This window comes from Eubalaena glacialis, chromosome 12, assembly GCF_028564815.1.
Source record: "Eubalaena glacialis isolate mEubGla1 chromosome 12, mEubGla1.1.hap2.+ XY, whole genome shotgun sequence".
Lineage (NCBI taxonomy): Eukaryota > Metazoa > Chordata > Mammalia > Artiodactyla > Balaenidae > Eubalaena > Eubalaena glacialis.
In genome coordinates, this window is record NC_083727.1 from 69,759,092 (window position 1) to 69,778,652 (window position 19,561).

General features: G+C 37.1%; 1 protein-coding gene across 1 annotated transcript; it reads right to left on the reverse strand.

Moving 5' to 3' along the window:
- Nucleotides 1-616: 616 nt before the first annotated feature.
- On the reverse strand, nucleotides 617-17,050 carry SPACA1 (sperm acrosome associated 1). Its single transcript, XM_061207546.1, has 7 exons — nucleotides 16,837-17,050; nucleotides 14,280-14,336; nucleotides 8,976-9,077; nucleotides 8,115-8,221; nucleotides 7,008-7,143; nucleotides 1,303-1,423; nucleotides 617-773 (listed from the first exon to the last, which is right to left on the reverse strand). The coding sequence occupies exons 1-7, from the start codon at nucleotides 17,048-17,050 to the stop codon at nucleotides 617-619; spliced, it is 894 nt and encodes a 297-aa protein (XP_061063529.1).
- Between the last annotated feature and the right edge of the window lie 2,511 nt (nucleotides 17,051-19,561).

Consider the following 19,561-nt stretch of genomic DNA (forward strand, 5'->3'; position numbering starts at 1 on the left):
TTTACTCAGCCATCCCCAAGTTCCTCCTCAGTTCTTCCTTATATACTTCCTATACGCGATCATAATTAAATCACTTAATACATGTAAAATGCTTTGAGCAATGCTTGGTACATAGTATCTACTAAGTGTTGGTTGTTATCATTATTATTATTTCATGTGTTAAAAGTGATGCTTTGTATGTCACACGCCCTGCAGAGATTCTAAAGTATGGTTTGCTTTAAGCAAGTTCAATCCAGTGCTCCCAGCGGGGAGAAAGTCTAATATGCAAGGCATCTTCTATATATTTTTTTCTTGTTTGTGACAGAACAGGCAAATCACCTCAGAAGTGATCAAAGTGATCAAAAATGTGTTTAAAAGATTTTGTGTGTGTGCCTCTAGATAAAAGCTACCAAGTGATTACTTGAAATGGTAAATGTTGAGAACAAATTTAAAACTTTTTGATAACTCCACCACAAAGATGCACTGATTAAAACAGCCCCTTCTCATATTGCATTACCTTCAGACTATAATAAATCACTTACAATATTGTTAAAGTATTTCACTATATATTTTATTTTTATAATAATGAATCTGATATGCTCTAATCTCCTTTGGTTTGCTATACATCATCCATACATCATTCATTCCATTCACTTGAAGCATCATCTTCATGTCCAGGTATTTCTGTTGGTGATTGGTCAACACAGGTTGAATCTTTGTATCTCACTGAACTCAGCTCAGACTGTATCTCAGTTGTCGAAGCTTTTGCCCCCCAGAAATCTTTGACTGCCGCCCTGGAAGAAAAACATTTTTAAAATCTTTTATGAAATGAAAACTAAATAGATTTATATTTAGTTTTCTATATATAGAAGTGCCTCCTTAGTCATGATTTATTTTTAGTGTGTGGTGCGCCAGCTGCATTGTGATAGTAGATGAGCCCTCAGATGTACCAGGGGGTGATACTCATGTAGGTATTAGAAATATTCTCATATAAATGAATTAGTAGGTTACAATAACCAAGTTTTAAAGTTGTGATAACTATAACTAGACAACACAAATATTAATTCAATAAACTTTTTTCTTTAGCAACTACTATGTAAAATTGTAAAAATTGCATTTAAAAGCTTTCTCATGGCTGGGGATCAAGTCATGAGATTAGGTAGCTTGAACTAGGAGAGTCTCAGGAGGGATGAAGAGAGTTGGACAGTTTCAAAACCCATGTGAGAAGCATCATGCACAGGGCCTTGGATTCAACAGACAGGGAGGGGCAGACAAGGAGGACATCAATCAAGGGTGATGGCTTAGTTTCAGTCCTTCACCTACCAGTTTATAATTATGAACATCAGTAGAAAGATCACGAATATACACATAATAACTCCTATGGTTAGAACAAAAACTAGGACTGCATCAGTGTCTGGTCGGCTTGATCTTTTCATCTGCAATTCTAGAGAAAAAAACACCTGATGATTATTATTACTGGAAAATAAAAGAAAATGGATATCTAAATGGAAACTTTATATTTGAAAAACAACTCTAGAAAAATACAGAAAGAATTAGTGGAAACAAAGTTATTAATGAACTTGCTCTGTGTGTTAGAAATGTCCTTTTCAAACACACAGAAAAGTTCAAAGCATTTGACAATAAACATCCCACCACCTAGACACTACCATCAACATTTTAACTATCCCTCTATCCATACTCTTCTCAATCCATTGATTCCTCTTATTTTTTGATGCATTTCAAGATAATTTGCTGATGTCTGCACACTTCCTACAAAATTCTTCAACAGGCATATCATTAACTAGAGTTCAATATTTGTTTATATTTTTTCTTTTGAGGTAAAATTTATGAACACCAAATTGCACAATGATCTTAAATGTGCATTTATTTAGTTTTGGCAAATGCAAACAGACATATATAATTCAAACCCCTGAATATACACAGAATATTACTATACCCCAAAAGTTTCCTTGAGCCCCTCCCAGTTAATCCCTGCCCCAACCTCTAGGGACAACTACTGTCCTGATTTTCTTTTCCACCATAGATTAGTTCTGCCTGTTCTAGAACTTCATAGGAATGGAAACATACATCATGCATTCTTTTGTGTAAGGCTTTTTTACTCAGTATAATGTTTTGGAGATTCAACCATATAGTTGCATGTACCAATAGTTTTTTTCTTTTTTATTACTGGGTAGTACGCCTCAATTAGTTTATTCAATCTCCTACTGATGGACACCTATGCTGTTTCAGTTTGGGGTTATTATAAATAAACTGCTATGAACATTCTCACACCAGTCATTTTGTGAACATACATTTCCACTTCTCTTGGGTAAATACTTATGAGTGGAACTGCTGGGTCATAGGGTAGAGGTATGCTTAGTTTTCCAAGAAACTGCAAGATCTTTTCCCAAACTGATTGTACTTGCTGTACATGTTTTATAAATTTTTTTCTCCCAGATTTTGGCTTGCCTATTCATTTTTCTAATGATTCCTTTTAAAGAGCTGAAGTTTTAAACTTTTTAACATAAGTTTCAGGTGTACAGCATTATAATTTGACATCTGTATCCACTACAAAGTGATCCCCACAACAAGTCTAGTAACCACCCATCACCATACAGTTGCACTACCCCCTTCATCCATTTCACCCACCCCTGAACTCCCTTCCCCTCTGGCAACCAGTAATCTGTTCTCTGTATCTATGAGTGTGTTTTTGTTTTATTTTGTTTGTTTTTTTAGATTCCACATATGAGTGAAATCTTTGTATTTGTCTTTCTCTATCTTACTTCACTTAGGATTAATACCTTCAAGGTCCATCCACACTGTTGCAAATGGCAGGATTTCATTCTTTTTTTTATGGCTGAATAGTATTCTATTGTATGTATATATACCACATCTTTATTCATTCGTCCATCAGTGGACACTTAGGTGGTTTCTATATCTTGGCTATTGTAAATAATGCTGCAGTGAACACAGAGGTGCATCTATCTTTTTGAATTAGTGTTTTTATGTTCTTTGGATGAATACCCAGAAGTGAAATAGCTGTGTCTTATGGTAGTTCTATTCTTAATTTTTTGAGGAATCTCCATACTGATTTCCATAGTAGCTGCACCAACAGTGCACAAGGGCTCCCTTTTCTCCACATCCTCTCCAACAATTGTTATTTCTTGTCCTTTTTGATAATAGCCATTCTAACAGGTGTAAGGTAATATCTCTTTGTGTTTTGATTTGCATTTCCCTGATTAGTGATGTCAAGCATATTTTTATGTGCCTGTTGCCCATCTGTATGTCTTCTTTGGAAAAAATGTCTATTCAGATCTTCTGCCCAATTTTTAATCAGGTTGTTTGTTTTTTGTTGTTGCTGATGTTGATTAGTGTGAGTTCTTTATATATTTTGGCTATGAACCCCTCATCAGAGGTATCATTTACAAATGTCTTCTCCCATTCCATAAGTTGTCTTTTTGTTTTGATGATGGTTTCCTTTGCTGTGCAGAAGCTTTTTAGTTTGATGTAGTCCCATTTGTTTATTTTTGCTTTTGTTTCCCTTGTCTTTGGAGTCAGATCTACAAAAATATCACTAAGACCTATATCAATAAGGTTACTGCCTATGTTTTTTCTAGGAATTTTATGGTTTTAGGTCTTACATTCAAGTCTTTAATCCATTTGGAGTTAATTTCTGTGTATGATGTAAGATAGTGACCTTCTTTCATTCTTTTGCATGTGGCTGTCCAGTTTTCTCAACACCATTTTTTGAAGATGAAGATTTTAATTCTGATGAAGCCTAATTTAGCAATCTTTCCTTTATGGTGATTGTTTTTGGTCATGTCTAAAAAGAAACACTTGCCTACTCCTGAATCATACAGATACTCTCTTATGTTTCCTTTTTTAAGCTTGATGGTTTTAGCTTTTACATTTAGGACTATAATACATCTAATTTTTGTATACATTGTAAAGTAGGAATTGAAGCTCATTCTTCTTCATACGAATAGCCAAACACCACTTTTAAATCAGCATTCTCTCCCATATCTTTCTGTTCTTCCTGAAAATAATGCTATTACGGAGACATGACCAGTCTACCATATGCATTATAACACTGCTACATTGTAAACTGATAAAAATTCAATTTATATCAAGCATTACTTACTCTGTGAATTATGTTGCTTTCTTTTGGCTCTTCCTGGTCCCTAAATCATAGACTCATAAAAGATTCATGTGGGGAAGGGCCAGAAAGATCATCTTATACAACTTTTATACAGATAAGTAAACCAACATCCAGGGAGATATAATGATTTGTGCAAGCTATGTTTTATGTATTTTAATATTTTGGTAAGTACCACTCTAACAGAATTAGTCTCATATATGGGCAATCTCAACTGCTTATTCATCTGGATTTTCTTCCTATTCTTTAAACACCATGGAGTATAATTTTCCATTTTCCTTGGTAATTCTAGAGCTATAAACTGAATTTACTAATCTCGCTAAATAGTTCCAAGTATGATAGACAATTTATATCATATTTATATTCCAACATTGTTGAATTTTAAAAATCTTTTTATTTTTGGTAATTTTAGATTTATAGAAGCAGTGGGATTTTTTAAGCTCAAATTTTAAAAAACCTTTTAGGATTAAAACTTGAGAAGAAATGCAAAATTTCTTTCCATTTATCTACTACCCTGCAATACTAGCCAAGAGAAGGTGGAGAATGAGAGGTATAAAGATTTTGCTTCATTTCAATGGTAGTCTTCTTGCAAGGGTCCCTTCGATTACTTTTATATCTAATAAAAAAATAGTCTGCATTTTTATTGAGATTTTCTGATGAAAAACAGGCTGAATTTCGATGCTCTCACTTTTTAGAAAAACTAAGTTTATGTTTATATTAGTTTCTTAGGGCCACCATAACAAAGTACCACTAACTAGGTGGCTTAAAAACAACAGAAATATATTGTCTCACAGTTTTGGAAGATAAACGTCTGAACATAAGGTGATGGTAAGGCCATGCTCTCTCCAATGGCTCGGGGGAAGGATCCTTCCTTTCCTCTTCCAGCTTCTGGTAGCCCCAGATGTTCCTTGGCTTGTGACAGCATAACTCCAATCTCTGTGTGTCTTCACATGGCTGTCTTCTCCCCGCGTGTTTTTGAGTCTTCACATACATTCTCCTCTCTCTCTCTCTGTGTGTCTGTGTCTAAATTTCCTTCTTCTTATAAGGACACTAGTCATATTGGATTAAAAGCCCACTCTCCTCTAGTGTGTATGATCTTGTCTTAACTGAATTAATTACATCTGCAACTACCCTATTTCCAGACACAGTCACATTCCTGAAGTTCTAGGAGTTTGGACTTGAAAGTATCTTTTCAGGGGGACATAATTCAATCAAAACCATGCCTAACTATGAAAGACAACTATTGTGGAAGTGAAAAACCTGTTATATGAGAGAATGGATGGGACATTTTCATTAATTAAACCATATTTACCCTGAAAATATTTCAATCATGCATTTGTTTCAAGCCAGTACCATATTGTATGGACATTTATAGCCAAAATATTTGTTTGATGTCTAAAGAGCCAAAAGGGTCTGTCACAGCGGTATACCCAATTGTCCTTTTTAAAAGAAACTAATAAATACCAAAGTTTTCTGAAAACATTTTGTCTTTTAACCAGTGCATGTGCTGAGATGGCAGAGCTACCCCACCAGCCTTGGACAGCTACAAGAGAGAAAAATCAACTTTGTCTCACTTGCTGACACTGGGGTCTGCGCTCCAGCCCTTAGCTTATACATGTTGCCTTCTAACACAGGAAGAGCTAAGCACTACTAAGCCATCCTAACAGGCACCAAGCTGTGGGGACAATAACTGAGACTGGCCTTTGAACCCTTTAATATCCTGAACTATGACTCACTGAGATACTTTTTAGTTGATGATGTTTGGTCCTTTTTTGCCTTTTATAGCACTTTATTGAAATTATCCTTTTAATAACACCTGTTATCCCAACATAGGAGTAAGGTTATTAGCTTTCACCATAAAGATGGTTTTTTAAGGACACTGAACAACACATCAAAGAAAGTTATAGTTTATTTTTTAAAATCACCCCCAAAACACCTTAGCTTGTTTCCAGTTCAATAAAGGGTGTTATGCTTCTCTAGACTGCAGCTTAAGTTCTTTACTTGGGATTGAGAAACAGCTTCAAGAAATCCATGAACTCTCTTAAAATTACGGGTAACTTTTGGCATGTTAGTATATGTGGGTATTTTTCTGGGAAAAGCCTCCTGAGCCTTGATTGGCTTCTCAAAAGAACTTGTGACCAAACCCCTCACACACCCAAAAACACAGATGACAACAATAAAAATGGTTAAGAGCAACTCAACAAAAGGAAATAATTATTTGGCTATAGAAGACATCATAGTTTAAATTGAAAAGACATGCACATGGATCCTTTTTGCAAGGGAAGCACAGTTTCTAACATGTAAAATTATGTTCGGGTCAAGATTTGCCTTTTGTAACATATACTGAGGACTGTATTATTGTTTCATTAAAAAATGTCTTCAAATGAATAATTTTTAAAAAGATATGCTTTGACATAAGATTTCTTAATTTTATTTATTTTACTGTATCAAAACTTTTGTTAAGCATCCATTAGAATTCTATGTATCCATTTTCACCTCTGTGATAGAAGTAAAAGTAAGAATATAATTCAAGTTAAAGGACTGTTCTTTGGATATACTTCAGGAATACACCAGTTTCCCAAACTGAGGTACATCTGACTCTACTTTGTGGAGAAAAATAAGAATTAAGTATTACCTTGTAGAAAAGTCTAAATGGTATAAAACTAGTGGTTCCAAAATGTGATCTCTGGACCAATAGCACCTAGGAACTTGTTAGAAATGGAAATTCTTGTGCCAGCTCCACTAAAGATCTACAGAATCAGAAATTATGGGGGTTGGGCTAGTGATCTGTGTTTCAATGAGACCTCCGGGGGATTCTGATGTGCTTTGAAGTTTGAGATATAAGCAAACCAAAACATTGTTGGGTACTTACCAGTTGTTGTATAGATTGTGAATTTAATAGATGCTACTATTTCATTATTATCCCAGGTTTCACACTCAAAAGCCTTGGGGTGAGTATCCCTGTGAACCTCCAGGATTGCTGAATCATTTGCAAGTATAATGGCCTGCTATTTTAAAAGGCAAAAAAAGGTAACAACATTCTTCATGAAAACTTAAGATCAGGAAACAGTTTATTTCTTGTAACAAAATAAGAGCCACTTTCTCTCAGTCTAGGACAGTAATTAATTATGCACATGTATTTTAAAGTCAGATAATCCAGATAACAAGTACCGACTTCCTGCCTGTGTGAAGCAGGGCAAGTTACTCTCTGCATCTCAGCTGCAGCTGGTCCTCCATATCCTTGGGTTCCATGTCAGTGGACTCAACCAACCATAGATTAAAAATAGTCAGAAAAAAGATTCCAGAAAGTTCCAAAAAGCAAAACTTGAATTGGTTGCACAGTAGTATTTACTTGGCATTTACATTTTATTTACAACTATTTATATAGCATTTACATTGTATTATAAATAATCTAGAGATGATTTAAAGTATATGGGAGGATGTACTCATGTTATATGCAAATACTACTCCATTTTATATAAGGAACTTGGGCATCCCCAGTTTTGCTATCTGAAGGGGTCCTGGAATCAATCGCCTGAGCATACTGAGCAACAACTGTACTTATCTGTAAAATGGGTATAATGATGGGAATTACCTCATAGATTGTTATGTGAGTAAAAGAAACTCTAGCACTTTGTGTATGTCTGGCACTGAATAAGCCCTCTATTAATGTTAGCTACTGTTATCAGTACTGTCTGTACTATATACACAAATGAAACTCTTGCTTCCAAAATAGAACACTTTATATAAAATAGGTGTTTTTAAGTTCTGATAGTAGCTGGCCCTAAGACATATGTAAAGTCTTAGCCTCACTAAGCAATGAAAAAATTTAAATCCCAATAATAATAAAGTTGTATGATTTTAACTTCATTTTTGCAAACTGCTTTTAAAGAGAAAGTTTTCTGAGAGTCATCAAGCACTGGGAAACAAATTTTATCACTCACTAGAAAGCACCAAATTACATACATTCATTACTCACTTGGTCTGGCCTTAGAAGTCTCCAAATATATTTGAAACGGTTTACAGGAGATGTATGAACACATGCTAGCCTAACACTTTCAAGACTTTCTGAAATTGGTTTACCCCCTGAAAAAAAGAAAAATTAAATACATATATACCAATGGGCACTGTAAACTGCTTTATACACAATACTACTTTTAAAAGTCACTTCCAACTTTAAAACCAATTGCATGCTGGAAGTTAGCAAATGTATTACTGAAAGTTTGACTGTAGAGGAGCAGAGAGGCGTCAAAGATTAAGTCGCCAAAAGAGGCAGGTAGAAAACACCATACCTGTCTGTTCCTTCAGCAGAATAAATCGTGGAGAAGAGATAGCAAGGGCAAACTACTTAGTAATCTATTAAACTTTGAGATCTACTAGTGGCTTCCAATTTACTGCTTAGGGTCAGAATCCCCCTCCCGCCCCATACACTCCGCCCCTTGCATGTTTAAAGATAATGGAATCTCAGACTAGTGAAAGGTGGTATAGAGTGGCTCTCAAGGTTCCCAATGTAGGGTTTACCAATCTACTGATAAGCTGTCACGACCAAAGTGTCAAAAGCGTTTCACTGGAGGACAGCCTCAACCACAGACCCTGAGTGCAATATGGTTCCAGTGTACTAGAGAGAATATGTTAAATTTACACATCACTGAAAAAATGTGAAGCAAAAGTAGAAAGATTTGTAACTGTCTAGAGAAGCGGAAGCTTAAGTTTTCTTATGAATTCCTTTCAGTATATCATTTGATCACCTCCTTCCACTCACGGCAACCTGAGGTTAAGGATATTTCCCCAGAGTAAATGCTTCCCCCTCAGTCTCCCTCCAATACATAGGCCAACTCACAGCCACAATCGACTGGTCCACGACATTCTTCCACCCGTACGATACATTTGGATTCACTGCCAGGGCATCCATTTGTTAATATAACTTCTCTTATACCAACACCTTTGGTAAAAGAAATCAGCAAATGTTAAAAAAATAATAATAATAATTCCAGAGTTCCATTACTTTTCCACCTAGGTCTTTTTGAGACTTTTCTCCTAATTTCAGAAATTAAATTCCTAAATTCAGGGTAATAACATTTAGATATTTTTAGGTCCCTCATTTTGAATTATTTCATAAAACAGCATTTTCCAAAGCGAGTTACATGAAACACTAGTTCCTCTGGTTGTTACCATAAGAAAAAGGATTCCATGGTTATATACATTTGGAAATTATACATTACATTAAAATGAAAGGAACCTCTTTCCTCAGAAATTTAGGGGAACTTTTAATATGCTAGTAAATTAATGTGCTTTTATGTGGAAACTTTCATTGATCTAAGATGTAAAATTTTTACATTTTAACATCTTTGAAATCAGAATGCATCTTAGAATTGACAGTGTGTCAAGAATGGCAGCATTTTTCCTTTTTTAGAGATGCATAAAATGTGATTATCACAGCCAAGAAAGTCTTAGATTTGATGAAATACAGTAGTACACTGGATCTTCCAAGTTTATTTAACCATGGAACTTTTTTGGGGGGGGTGGGGTGGGTTGAGCTTGCAGAGGAAATTACAAAAATTACATTTTAACATAAATGATGCTTTTTAATATCGAAATTGGTAAAAATCCCTGTATTAAATACATCAGGACAGACTACTAATGACCAAATCTCCATTTCCAAAAAGATACTCTCATTAGAATTGCCACACATTTCATAGCAAGAAATCACGTCTTTACTGACTGATCTCAGATCTCCACTGAGTTTGCCCTACCATCACCAGAATTGAGGGAAATGATAAAAGCTGGTTCAGTGACGTGCTGAACATGTCCTGTGATAAATGACCTGTGATAAGACTGTGTTGTCACAGGCTAAGGAATAGTCCATCTTGATATCCTTTCTACCAGATTCCCTCTTTCAGTCCCTGCAAGATGTTAATCATAAAACCCATTCTTAAGGCAAGGGAAAGTTGAAGTCTAGAGATGGCTTATAACAGCGCTTCTCAAACTTCAGAGTGCTTGCAAAACACCTGGAGACATATTAACATGTGAATCCTGATTCAGTAAGTAGGTCTGCAGTAGGTCCTGAGGTTCTGCATTTCTAACAAGCTCTCAGTCGATGCTGATGTAGCGAGTCTGTGGACCAAACTTTGAGACACAAAGGAGAGTACTCCATATAAGATAAAGAGAAGGAAAGTTGGAGGGGGAAAGGTCTCTTTTGATTAAAAGAGATGCTTAAAAATGGGTGCAGAATGGCTCCCCTTGAATTTATGAATGGTACTTCTTATAGAGGCATAGCCTTATTCTGAAATGCATATTTTCCACGCAGGTATTTTATGCATTTATTTATTTAGCCAGATACAGTTTATCGCAATGATGTGTGTAGATGTGAGATTTTCTGTAAGTCCATACTTAAAAATCTGCCTGTGTATTCCAAGAAAAGAAAACTTTTTGACTGCTAAAATATTGTTTTGGGGGTTCAACAGAATTTTCACTAAAGCATTTTTTCCTTTAAATAGTTGTTATAAATTGAAAAGATTTCTTAATACTTAAAATTATAGATGTGAAATATTGCCTTTTATGGTTTATTTTCTTTTTAGAACTTATCACCATCTGACATATTACATGTTTTACATATTATTGGATGGGCCAAAAGGGTCATTTGATCTTTTCCATAAGATGGCTCTAGTAGCACTTAGTTGTCTTTAACTTCATTCGAAACAATTTTGTTAGACAGTATGTGACAGCTATCATATCAGTGTACATTTAAAAAAAGACTTATCAAAATTGGTGAATTTTTGTGTAGCCATTTTAATATTGAAGATGGAAGAAAAAAAGCAACATTTTTGGCATATTATGCTTTATTATTTCAAGAAAGGTAAAACTGCAACTGAAACGCACAAAAAGATTTGTGCAGTGTATGGAGAAGGTACTGTGACCGACTGAACATGTCAAAAGTGGTTTGTGAAGTTTCATGCCGGAGATTTCTCACTGGACGATGCTCCACGGTCAGGTAGACCAGTTGAAGTTGACAGCAATCAAATCGAAACAGTAATTGAGAAGAATCAGTGTTATACCATGCAGGAGATAGCCAACATACTCAAAAATATCCAAATCAAGCGCTGAAAATCATTGGCACCAGCTTGGTTATGTGAATCGCTTTGATGTTTGGGTTCCAGGTAAGTTAAGCAAAAAAAAACCTTCTTGACCATATTTCTGCATGCGATTCTCTACTGAAAAGTAATGAAAACATTTGTTTAATGAAAACGTTCCATTTTTAAAACAAATTGTGACAGGCAGTGAAAAGTGGACATTGCAACCATGTGGAACGGAAGAGGCTGTGGGGCAAGCAAAATGAACTACCACCAACCACACCAAAGGCTGGTCTTCATCCAAAGAAGGTGATGTTGTGTATACGGTGGGGTTGGAAGGGAGCCCTCTATTATGAGCTCCTTCGGGAAAACCAAACGATTAATTCCAACAAGTACTGCTCCCAATTAGAACAACCGAAAGTGGCACTCGACGAAGTGTCCAGAATGAGTCAACAGAAAACGCATAATCTTCCAGCAGGATAACACAAGACTGCGTGTTTCTTTGATGACCAGGCAAAAACTGTTACAACTTGGCTGGGAAGTTCTGATTCATCCATCATATTCACCAGACGTTGCACCTACAGATTTCCATTTATTTCGGTCTTTACAAAATTCTCTTAATGGAAAAAATTTCAATTCCCTGGAACACTGTAAAAGGCACCTGGAACAGTTCTTTGCTCAAAAAGATAAAAAGTTTGGGGAAGATGGAATTATGAAGTTGCCTGAAAAATGGCAGAAGGTATTGGAGCAAAAGGGTGAATACGTTGTTTGATAAAGTTCTTGGTGAAAATGAAAAATGTGCCTTTTATTTTTACTTAAAAAACCGAAGGCACTGGGGCTTCCCTGGTGGTGCAGTGGTTGACAATCTGCCTGCCAATGCAGGGGACACGGGTTCAGGCCCTGGTCTGGGAGGATCCCACATGCCGCGGAACGACTAGGCCCGTGAGCCACAATTACTGAGCCTGCGCGTCTGGAGCCTGTGCTCCGCAACAAGAGAGGCCGCGATAGTGAGAGGCCCGCGCACCGCAACGAAGAGTGGCCCCCACTTGCCGCAACTAGAGAAAGCCCTCGCACAGAAATGAAGATCCAACACAGCCATAAATTAATCAATTAATTAAAAAAAAAAAAACCAAAAAAAAAAAAAAAACCGAAGGCACTTTTAATCTCTTTGCCCCTACCAAAAAATATGTTCTTTGAAGGCAGAGAGTTTCCACTTCTTTGTTCACTGCTTTATTCCTAGCACCTATAACAATACCTGAAACATAGTAGGCAAAAATAAAAAAACAGAAAACAAAAAAAATTGCTGAATAAACAAATATAATATATAATTTCTGAAGCACATCTTTTTCTTTAAATTTATTTATTTATTTTATTTTTGGCTGCTTTGGGTCTTTGTTGCTGCGCGCGGGCCCTCTCTAGTTGTGGCAAGCGAGGGCCACTCCTCACCGTGGCGCACGGGCCTCTCACTGCAATGGCCTCTCCCATTGCGGAGCACGGGCTCCAGGCACGCGGGCTTCAGTAATTGTGGCACGTGGGCTCAGCAGTTGTGGCTCACGGGCTCCAGAGTGCAGGCTCAGCAGTTGTGGCGCACGGGCTTAGTTGCTCCGCGGCACGTGGGATCCTCCTGGACCAGGGCTTGAACTCGTGTCCCCTGCATTGGCAGGCGGATTCTTAACCACTGCGCCACCAGGGAAGTCCCTGAAGCACATCTTTAAATAATAGAGTAGGACAGTATCAATTACTAGAATTGTCATAAAAATAATTCTCTACCTGTGAAAATTTCTCAAGTAAGCAGCCAGAAGATGTAATTTGCAAATGAATAAACACAGGTTTATTACACAGAATTCCTCTAATTTTCTGACTCTGACACACTAAGAAGTTAAAGTAAAAAACAGGTTTCAAACTATCTCAAGAGACAGAAAGTACAATAATGGCTGAAAGGGGCTGGGGCGAGTGGGGAATTACTGTTGAATTGGTGCGGAGGTTTCAGTTTGGGATGATGAAAAAGTTCTGGGGTGGATCGCGGTAATGACTGCATGACAATGTGAATGTGCTTAATTTCACTAAATTGTACATTTAAAAAATTGTTAAAGTAGTAAATTTTATGTTAGATCTATTTTAACATCATTTAAAAAATGCTATCTCAAAAACAATTCAGGCACAATTTTTGACCAAAAAATAAAAAACGTACATATTGTTCTGATCCATATCTGCATGGACTTTCTGTCTTCTTATCTTCTGCTTTTTGTCCTTCCCTCCTGTCACTGTCTTTTTGCCAAGGCAGGTTCTATTTAGAATAAGCTTAATTTCATTGTGAATTATCTACTGTCTTCTTAGCACACTAATCTATAGTGGTTCTCAAAAGATGGTCTTTTAAAAAACAGCATCATTTATGAACTTGTTTAGAAATACAAATTCTTAGATCCCTTCAAAGGCCTAGTGAGTTAGAAATTTTGAAGTAGGCCTAGCACTCCATGTTTTAACAAGCCCTTCAGGCACCTAGGGTGAACACTTAAGTTTGAGAAACACTGGTCTATTATAGCATGAGTAGTCTTAATCCCACCCCCACGTAAGAGATTTTTATGTCCAATTTCTATTCAAGGAATGATCAAAATAAGTCATAGTCTTTGAATATTATTTTCCCCACAAAGCCAATACCTCTTTTCTCTAAGACATGACATATAAATTGGGAAAATGTATCATTTAGAATAGACTATTACAAATAAAGTAAATTTCTTGATAGATTTGCCAGCACAGTATGTGGAAGACATCTGTGAGATGCATCAGAAGATCTTTCATCTTCTGAACATCTGTGAGATAAAGTTTTACTTTGGTGAAAGCAGTTTATGTGCCCCTCCCCCCAAAAAATATACCTATAGGGAGTTGGCTTAAAGTAAGACTTAGAGGTTATGAACTGAAAATATCCTACCTTGTAAAGCAATCACTTTGAGTTTTGTGTGTAAATCATAGATATTAGAAATAGAAATCAGTGAGAGATGAATGAGAGTACACATTGTTTTTACCCCCCCCCCCCGCCTCAATACAATGTTATTTATCTGCTCTATGCTACTTACCGCATGTAACGGTGCACATCCCAAATTCTACTTCTTTGACTACTGTCCTATTTGAAACTAAACATAAATGCAAAAATACATTACTTAATCATAGGAAAACTTTTCTAAGTGAAGAACTCTTACTTGGGGATGGAGGATACAAGCACTTATCATATGGAAAGCAGACATTTTTAAAGTTTTATTAAATCAGAAAGGCAATGCCATTCCTAGTACATCTTCTATTACTGTTTAAATCAAAAGAAAACTAAACCTTTGAAGAATTAAATTAGGAAATAACTTACAAAGATTTATATTTAAACCTTGTACATAATTTAAAAATACTGTTCTTCATCAGTGTAATACATGGTGAGTTAAAGTTATATAGGAGGTCAGAAAAACACAAAAAAGCCTGCCAATTATAGGGCCCAATTTTTTCTATTCTCTGTTTTCCAAAAAAATTTGAGTGAGTTATTTCTACCCAAAAAGAAGTAGTTATGCAAAGTGTTCATTAAAATTATGTTATAGATTGGTTCTACTCATTCTCAGGTTAAGATGGTAAATTATTCCTAAGAATTTATTTCGACACTTTATTTAGCAGGATAATCTAGGAATATATAAGTATTAGAGTAGCTAAATATTGTTGGTTTTAAATCTCATGTTTCTCTTTTTCTAATTGTTCTGAAATTTGACATGAATTCCACTAGCTGTAGTATATAATCAATTCTTCATAACTCAGATTAGGACTAGAAGCTCAATAAAAATAAATATTAAATGAGGTGCTAGAAGGTAATTTTTAAAAGGCATTATGTCCTGAGGCAACAATATTACATGGGAATATGCATCAAAACTGGAGTCCAAATTGCTACTCTACCACTAATTAGCTATTCTGAGTTTGGGCAAATTCCTTCAACTGTGTCAGGCCTATTTAACCCCTCTGCAAAATTTGGAAAGGAGAACCTATCTGATTATTATAAGAATTACACATGATAACGTGCATGCAAGCATTCTGTAACTTGTTTAGCCCTACAAGCATGCTTAAGATAGCATAACCTCATTCACACTTCATTCATTTTGTACTTATTAATTTCATATAATTCTAAGATTTTTTCCTATTTTGATTATTGTAATTTTTCGTAAACACTTCTATACTTATAAGCACCAAATACAGTGCCTTGAATATACAGCAAGCAAATATACAATTGATGTATATATAAGTAAATCAATATTGACTTTGTGAAATAATTTGGACTATGACTGATCAATTCTGAATTCACATTTTTGCTTGAAATGCTTGGATACCTTCTGCTGGTACATTATGAAACACAAATTTGAATCTAAGGCATTATAACTCCATCACCTGGGTTTAGCCTAAACTCTAGCATTTACAGCTAGAACTATCCCTTGACCAGTTTAAATTGTTAATTACTTTTAAAACTAGAGGGAAGCAATAGCTACTACGCTTTAGAACATGTTCTTTTCTACCCTAGTCCTCTTTTTCATATTTCCAAAGTCAAGGACTTCTCCAAGCTCTCTGAAATGTAATGTTATCAAGGCAGTACAAACCTCAATTCCACCATTAACATCAGATAGTCAATTTCTTTATGTCGCTGAGGGTCACTATCCGTCATCAGGAAATAAAAGAATGGCTGATAAATACAGCACCTACTTTGTACGTATAGGAGACATAAGACTGCCAAGGATATTTAAAAGAATCTCAGCTGGGTCATTTATGGAGGGAAGGGAAGTATTCTCCTTCAGATGGCTGCAAACCTGCAACTGACCTTTTACCTACAAGCACGTGAGTTACTAATCAATATAACATGTACCACAGCTTGTCAAGTTTTATTGCTTAGTGAGCCAGGAGAATAAGGCAAATTTATGTATCAAACACAGGCTCAGTCTTCGTTGGTTAACATGTATTATATCATCTAACAAAGCCTCTAGTTGGATCCCTTTATTGGTGTTTTCTACTGCCACCGTTCCTTTGTGACTCAAAGTTGAACTTACAAATAAAACACTATCACACTGCAGAGGTGCTCAAGGGTGGAGGCTGCATGAAGCTGACACGGGGCTTCCGGGGAATTCTGTCAGCATCTTGGTCTATCTAGACGTGTCACCGTGAGGGGAATTCGGAACTCCCTTGAGTTCTAACCCAAAGTGCAAATGTAAAAAGGAGGAAGACCTCAGGCAATTTGGAACTTCAAGAAAAAAAAAAAATCTGCAATGGAAAGGAAAAAACATAACTGCAAGGGGAGTGAAAATCGGTCCCCGTGGTGGGAAGCTACTCCCTGATGCTTAAAAAAATAAGCATCTATTCCCTTGTCCAGAGCAATATTTAGCAGTATTTCTGTAGCAATTTCTATACATGTGCTCCTTTATCTTGTTCTGGTCTTGGAGAATTAGCACATCTTTTTTTTAAGGCCATGAGGTGTGCGATAATGTATAAATTTGGGGTTGTTTTTGAGAGCGAGCTCTACAGATGTTAACTTGGATAATTCTCATCGTCCTCAAAGAGCAGGGAAGGCTTGACCCTCAACGGGTGCCTGCGGGTCCTCGCCACGGAGACTCCCACACTCACCATCCTCCTCGGCCTCAGCCTGGGGCTCGTTCTCGGCCTCGCTGTCGTTTTCAGCCTCCTCCTCGACCTCGTTCTCGCCCTCGCCCTCGTTGGCCAAGCTGGGATCCTGGACCGCGGTGATGTTGATCCCGTACGTTGACTGGAGGCCCGCCAGGAGCAGCCAGCCGACTGTCAGTAGCAGCCCGGCGGAGCAGCCTGCGCCCCCGGGGCTCATGGTTCTCGGCCCGGACGGCTGCCCAAGGTGCAGTCGCAGCCGCCCGCTCCCGATCAGAGGTGCTTCGAAGAGAGGAGCCGCCCAACTCCGAACGCCCACACCTTGCGCCGGCAACCACTGAGGCGTCACGGAACGTCACCATCGCGCTGGGCCCACGGAACGCGCGTACGCCTGACCGCAAGCGAGGCGTCCCGCAGGCCACTTCCGACGGTGCTCGGGTCCGCCCCGCCCCTTCCGGCGTTCTAGGCCAACCCGGCACGCTGGGGGGGCCACGCCTTCGCACTTCCTCATTAGGCGAGCAGCCAGCCAACTGCTGTCGGTGGCAGTTTTCCCTCACCCTGCTTTCTGCTAAAAGGTGCTCGTCCTTCCTGCGTTTATGCCTCTCCAAACCAGACTCCCTAGACCTTCAAGCACTCTCTATTTGACTTGGCTTCAAATTACTTATGCACAATAGCCAACTCGGCGTGTATCAAGAATGATTCATCATGGCCTTAAGTAGGTTGCCCCAAACTTGATCCGTATCTGCAGGTGAGGCTTGATTTGTAGAGGATATAGGGGGTGCACTTTCTCTCTTTGATCTGAACACTATTGCTGATGCAGCTCAAGCATGTACTCACGTTTTAAGACTTTGTGCAGTGCCGTCAGCTCCGCGTGGGGCTTCGTTGAGCTAGAATGCGAGGTGGGGGGAAAGGAAAGGAGAGGGGAAGATGCAACTACTGTCAGACTAGTTCTTCTCCTTTCTCTATTTGGATAGCTGATGTTTTTGGAACCAAATATCGGACTTAACCTTTGTCCCTTGTGAATGTCTGTCTTCGTGCTTTTGGCCTATTTTTTAAAGTCTCATTGAGATTCTTCTGAAATCTGATTCTGTTGCCTTAATATATTAGATATTTCTCCCAAGTTTGATTTGGAAAATGTTTCCTTCAGATCACTAACAAAAATGTTTAAAAGGGCAACAGGCCAAGAATAGAGCACTAAGAAGTCAGTCTCTGACAATGATCCACTAATCCACACGTTGATTTCACCCAAGAATCAATTCTTTTACTAAAAAAGAGTCCTGTCTTTTATTAAGGTTGAATCAGACTGGAAGCAAGAATACCTTGGCATTCCCACTTGAATCAGTAGAAAATATTAGAGGTAAGTGTAACTCCCCACTGCCCTCTTGATGGTACTTAGTATCACTGTGTCCAATTTTGTCATAGAAAGAAATGAAATTCAGTTAGGTTCCTTCAATTAATGATGTTAATTTCAAGAGGTCAGCTCTAATTAATTAAAATTTCTTGAAGAATAGACTCATAGGCTTTTTGAGTCAAAGGAAGCTTAGAAATAATCTAACACTCCAAGTTCCTCATTTTTAAGTGAAGAGATTAAGAACTGGAGAGACGGGGGGGAGGGGGGGGTGATGAATTGTACAATTGGGATTGACATGTATACACTGATGTGTATAAAATTGATGACGAATAAGAACCTGCTGTATAAAAAAATAAAATAAAGAACTGGAGAGATTAAATGACTCACCCAAGATCATCCAGAAAATTATCTGTAGTGCAGGGCCTCACAACCACATTTCCTGAATGCTCATTCAATGCTTAGTGTTTCATATAATTTAAAATTAACAGTGAAGAAGCAGTCAGTGGGTAGTCAAGAGTTCAAGGACTGAAAACAAATTAGGGTTAAAATTTTTTTATCTTGTTATTCCACATTTGATTTGATCTAATAGCTATAATGTGGTATTAAGAAAATATTGATGAATAGATGGTTTGACGGATTTCTGTCTCGGATTTGAAACAAAGCTCATTTGGCTATGTTTCTATATAATATTATCCCCTACCTTGAGGTTTAATGTCTAAATTCTTATGATACATGGGCTGAAGAGTAATCTACTACAGAGTGAACTTCAGGCATAAACTGGCTTTTGGAACATATGTACATCCAGCCTCAGCAGACTAACAGCTAAGCAAGTAACTGAGAAACTTATTAGGAGGGTCTTCAGAGCCACTTATTTGTAGCAAACAAAAATGAAATTTTTATTTGAATTTTTCTTTCAAAAATGCTTTTAGTTTTGAAAATAGTGAGAAAAGAACTGCTAAGAATGGTCAATATTAAAGTTCAAATTGGTATTGGTAAGGAGGCCATAATAATATTTTATATCAACTAAAATACCATAAAATATTATAGCAACTCACAAGATTGTGAGGGAAATTAAAATGAGAAATTAAGAGATGATCTTGAGACACAAAGATGTTTGTTTCATGGCCAAATGAGTCCAAATTTTTTCTTTTTTAAATGCTAAGAAAAATAAGTCACCCATTATGCTTTCAAACACAAACTTGAAAAAGAAAATCTGTAGTATTTCATGGCAACATTGTTGAATTCTTCATATTTAGGACACATCTTTTTCCTGAAGATGGTATCTTTTGGTATCCTCTTTCCTGAAGAGGAAGTCCTATGAACTCTAAGGTAAGTGATTGAATTCAAAGAACCATTAATGACTAAATAAACAGCTCCAAA

Excerpts from the sequence above, each read along its gene's own strand:
- SPACA1 (XM_061207546.1), bottom strand. The coding sequence starts at position 17,050 with ATGAGCCCCGGGGGCGCAGGCTGCTCCGCCGGGCTGCTACTGACAGTC. Across the intron at positions 8,222-8,975 it reads TGGACCAGTCGATTGTGGCT|GGGGTAAACCAATTTCAGAA; the intron begins GTGAGTTGGCCT and ends TCTTTTTTTCAG. Across the intron at positions 774-1,302 it reads ATGTTCATAATTATAAACTG|GGCGGCAGTCAAAGATTTCT; the intron begins GTAGGTGAAGGA and ends TTTTTCTTCCAG.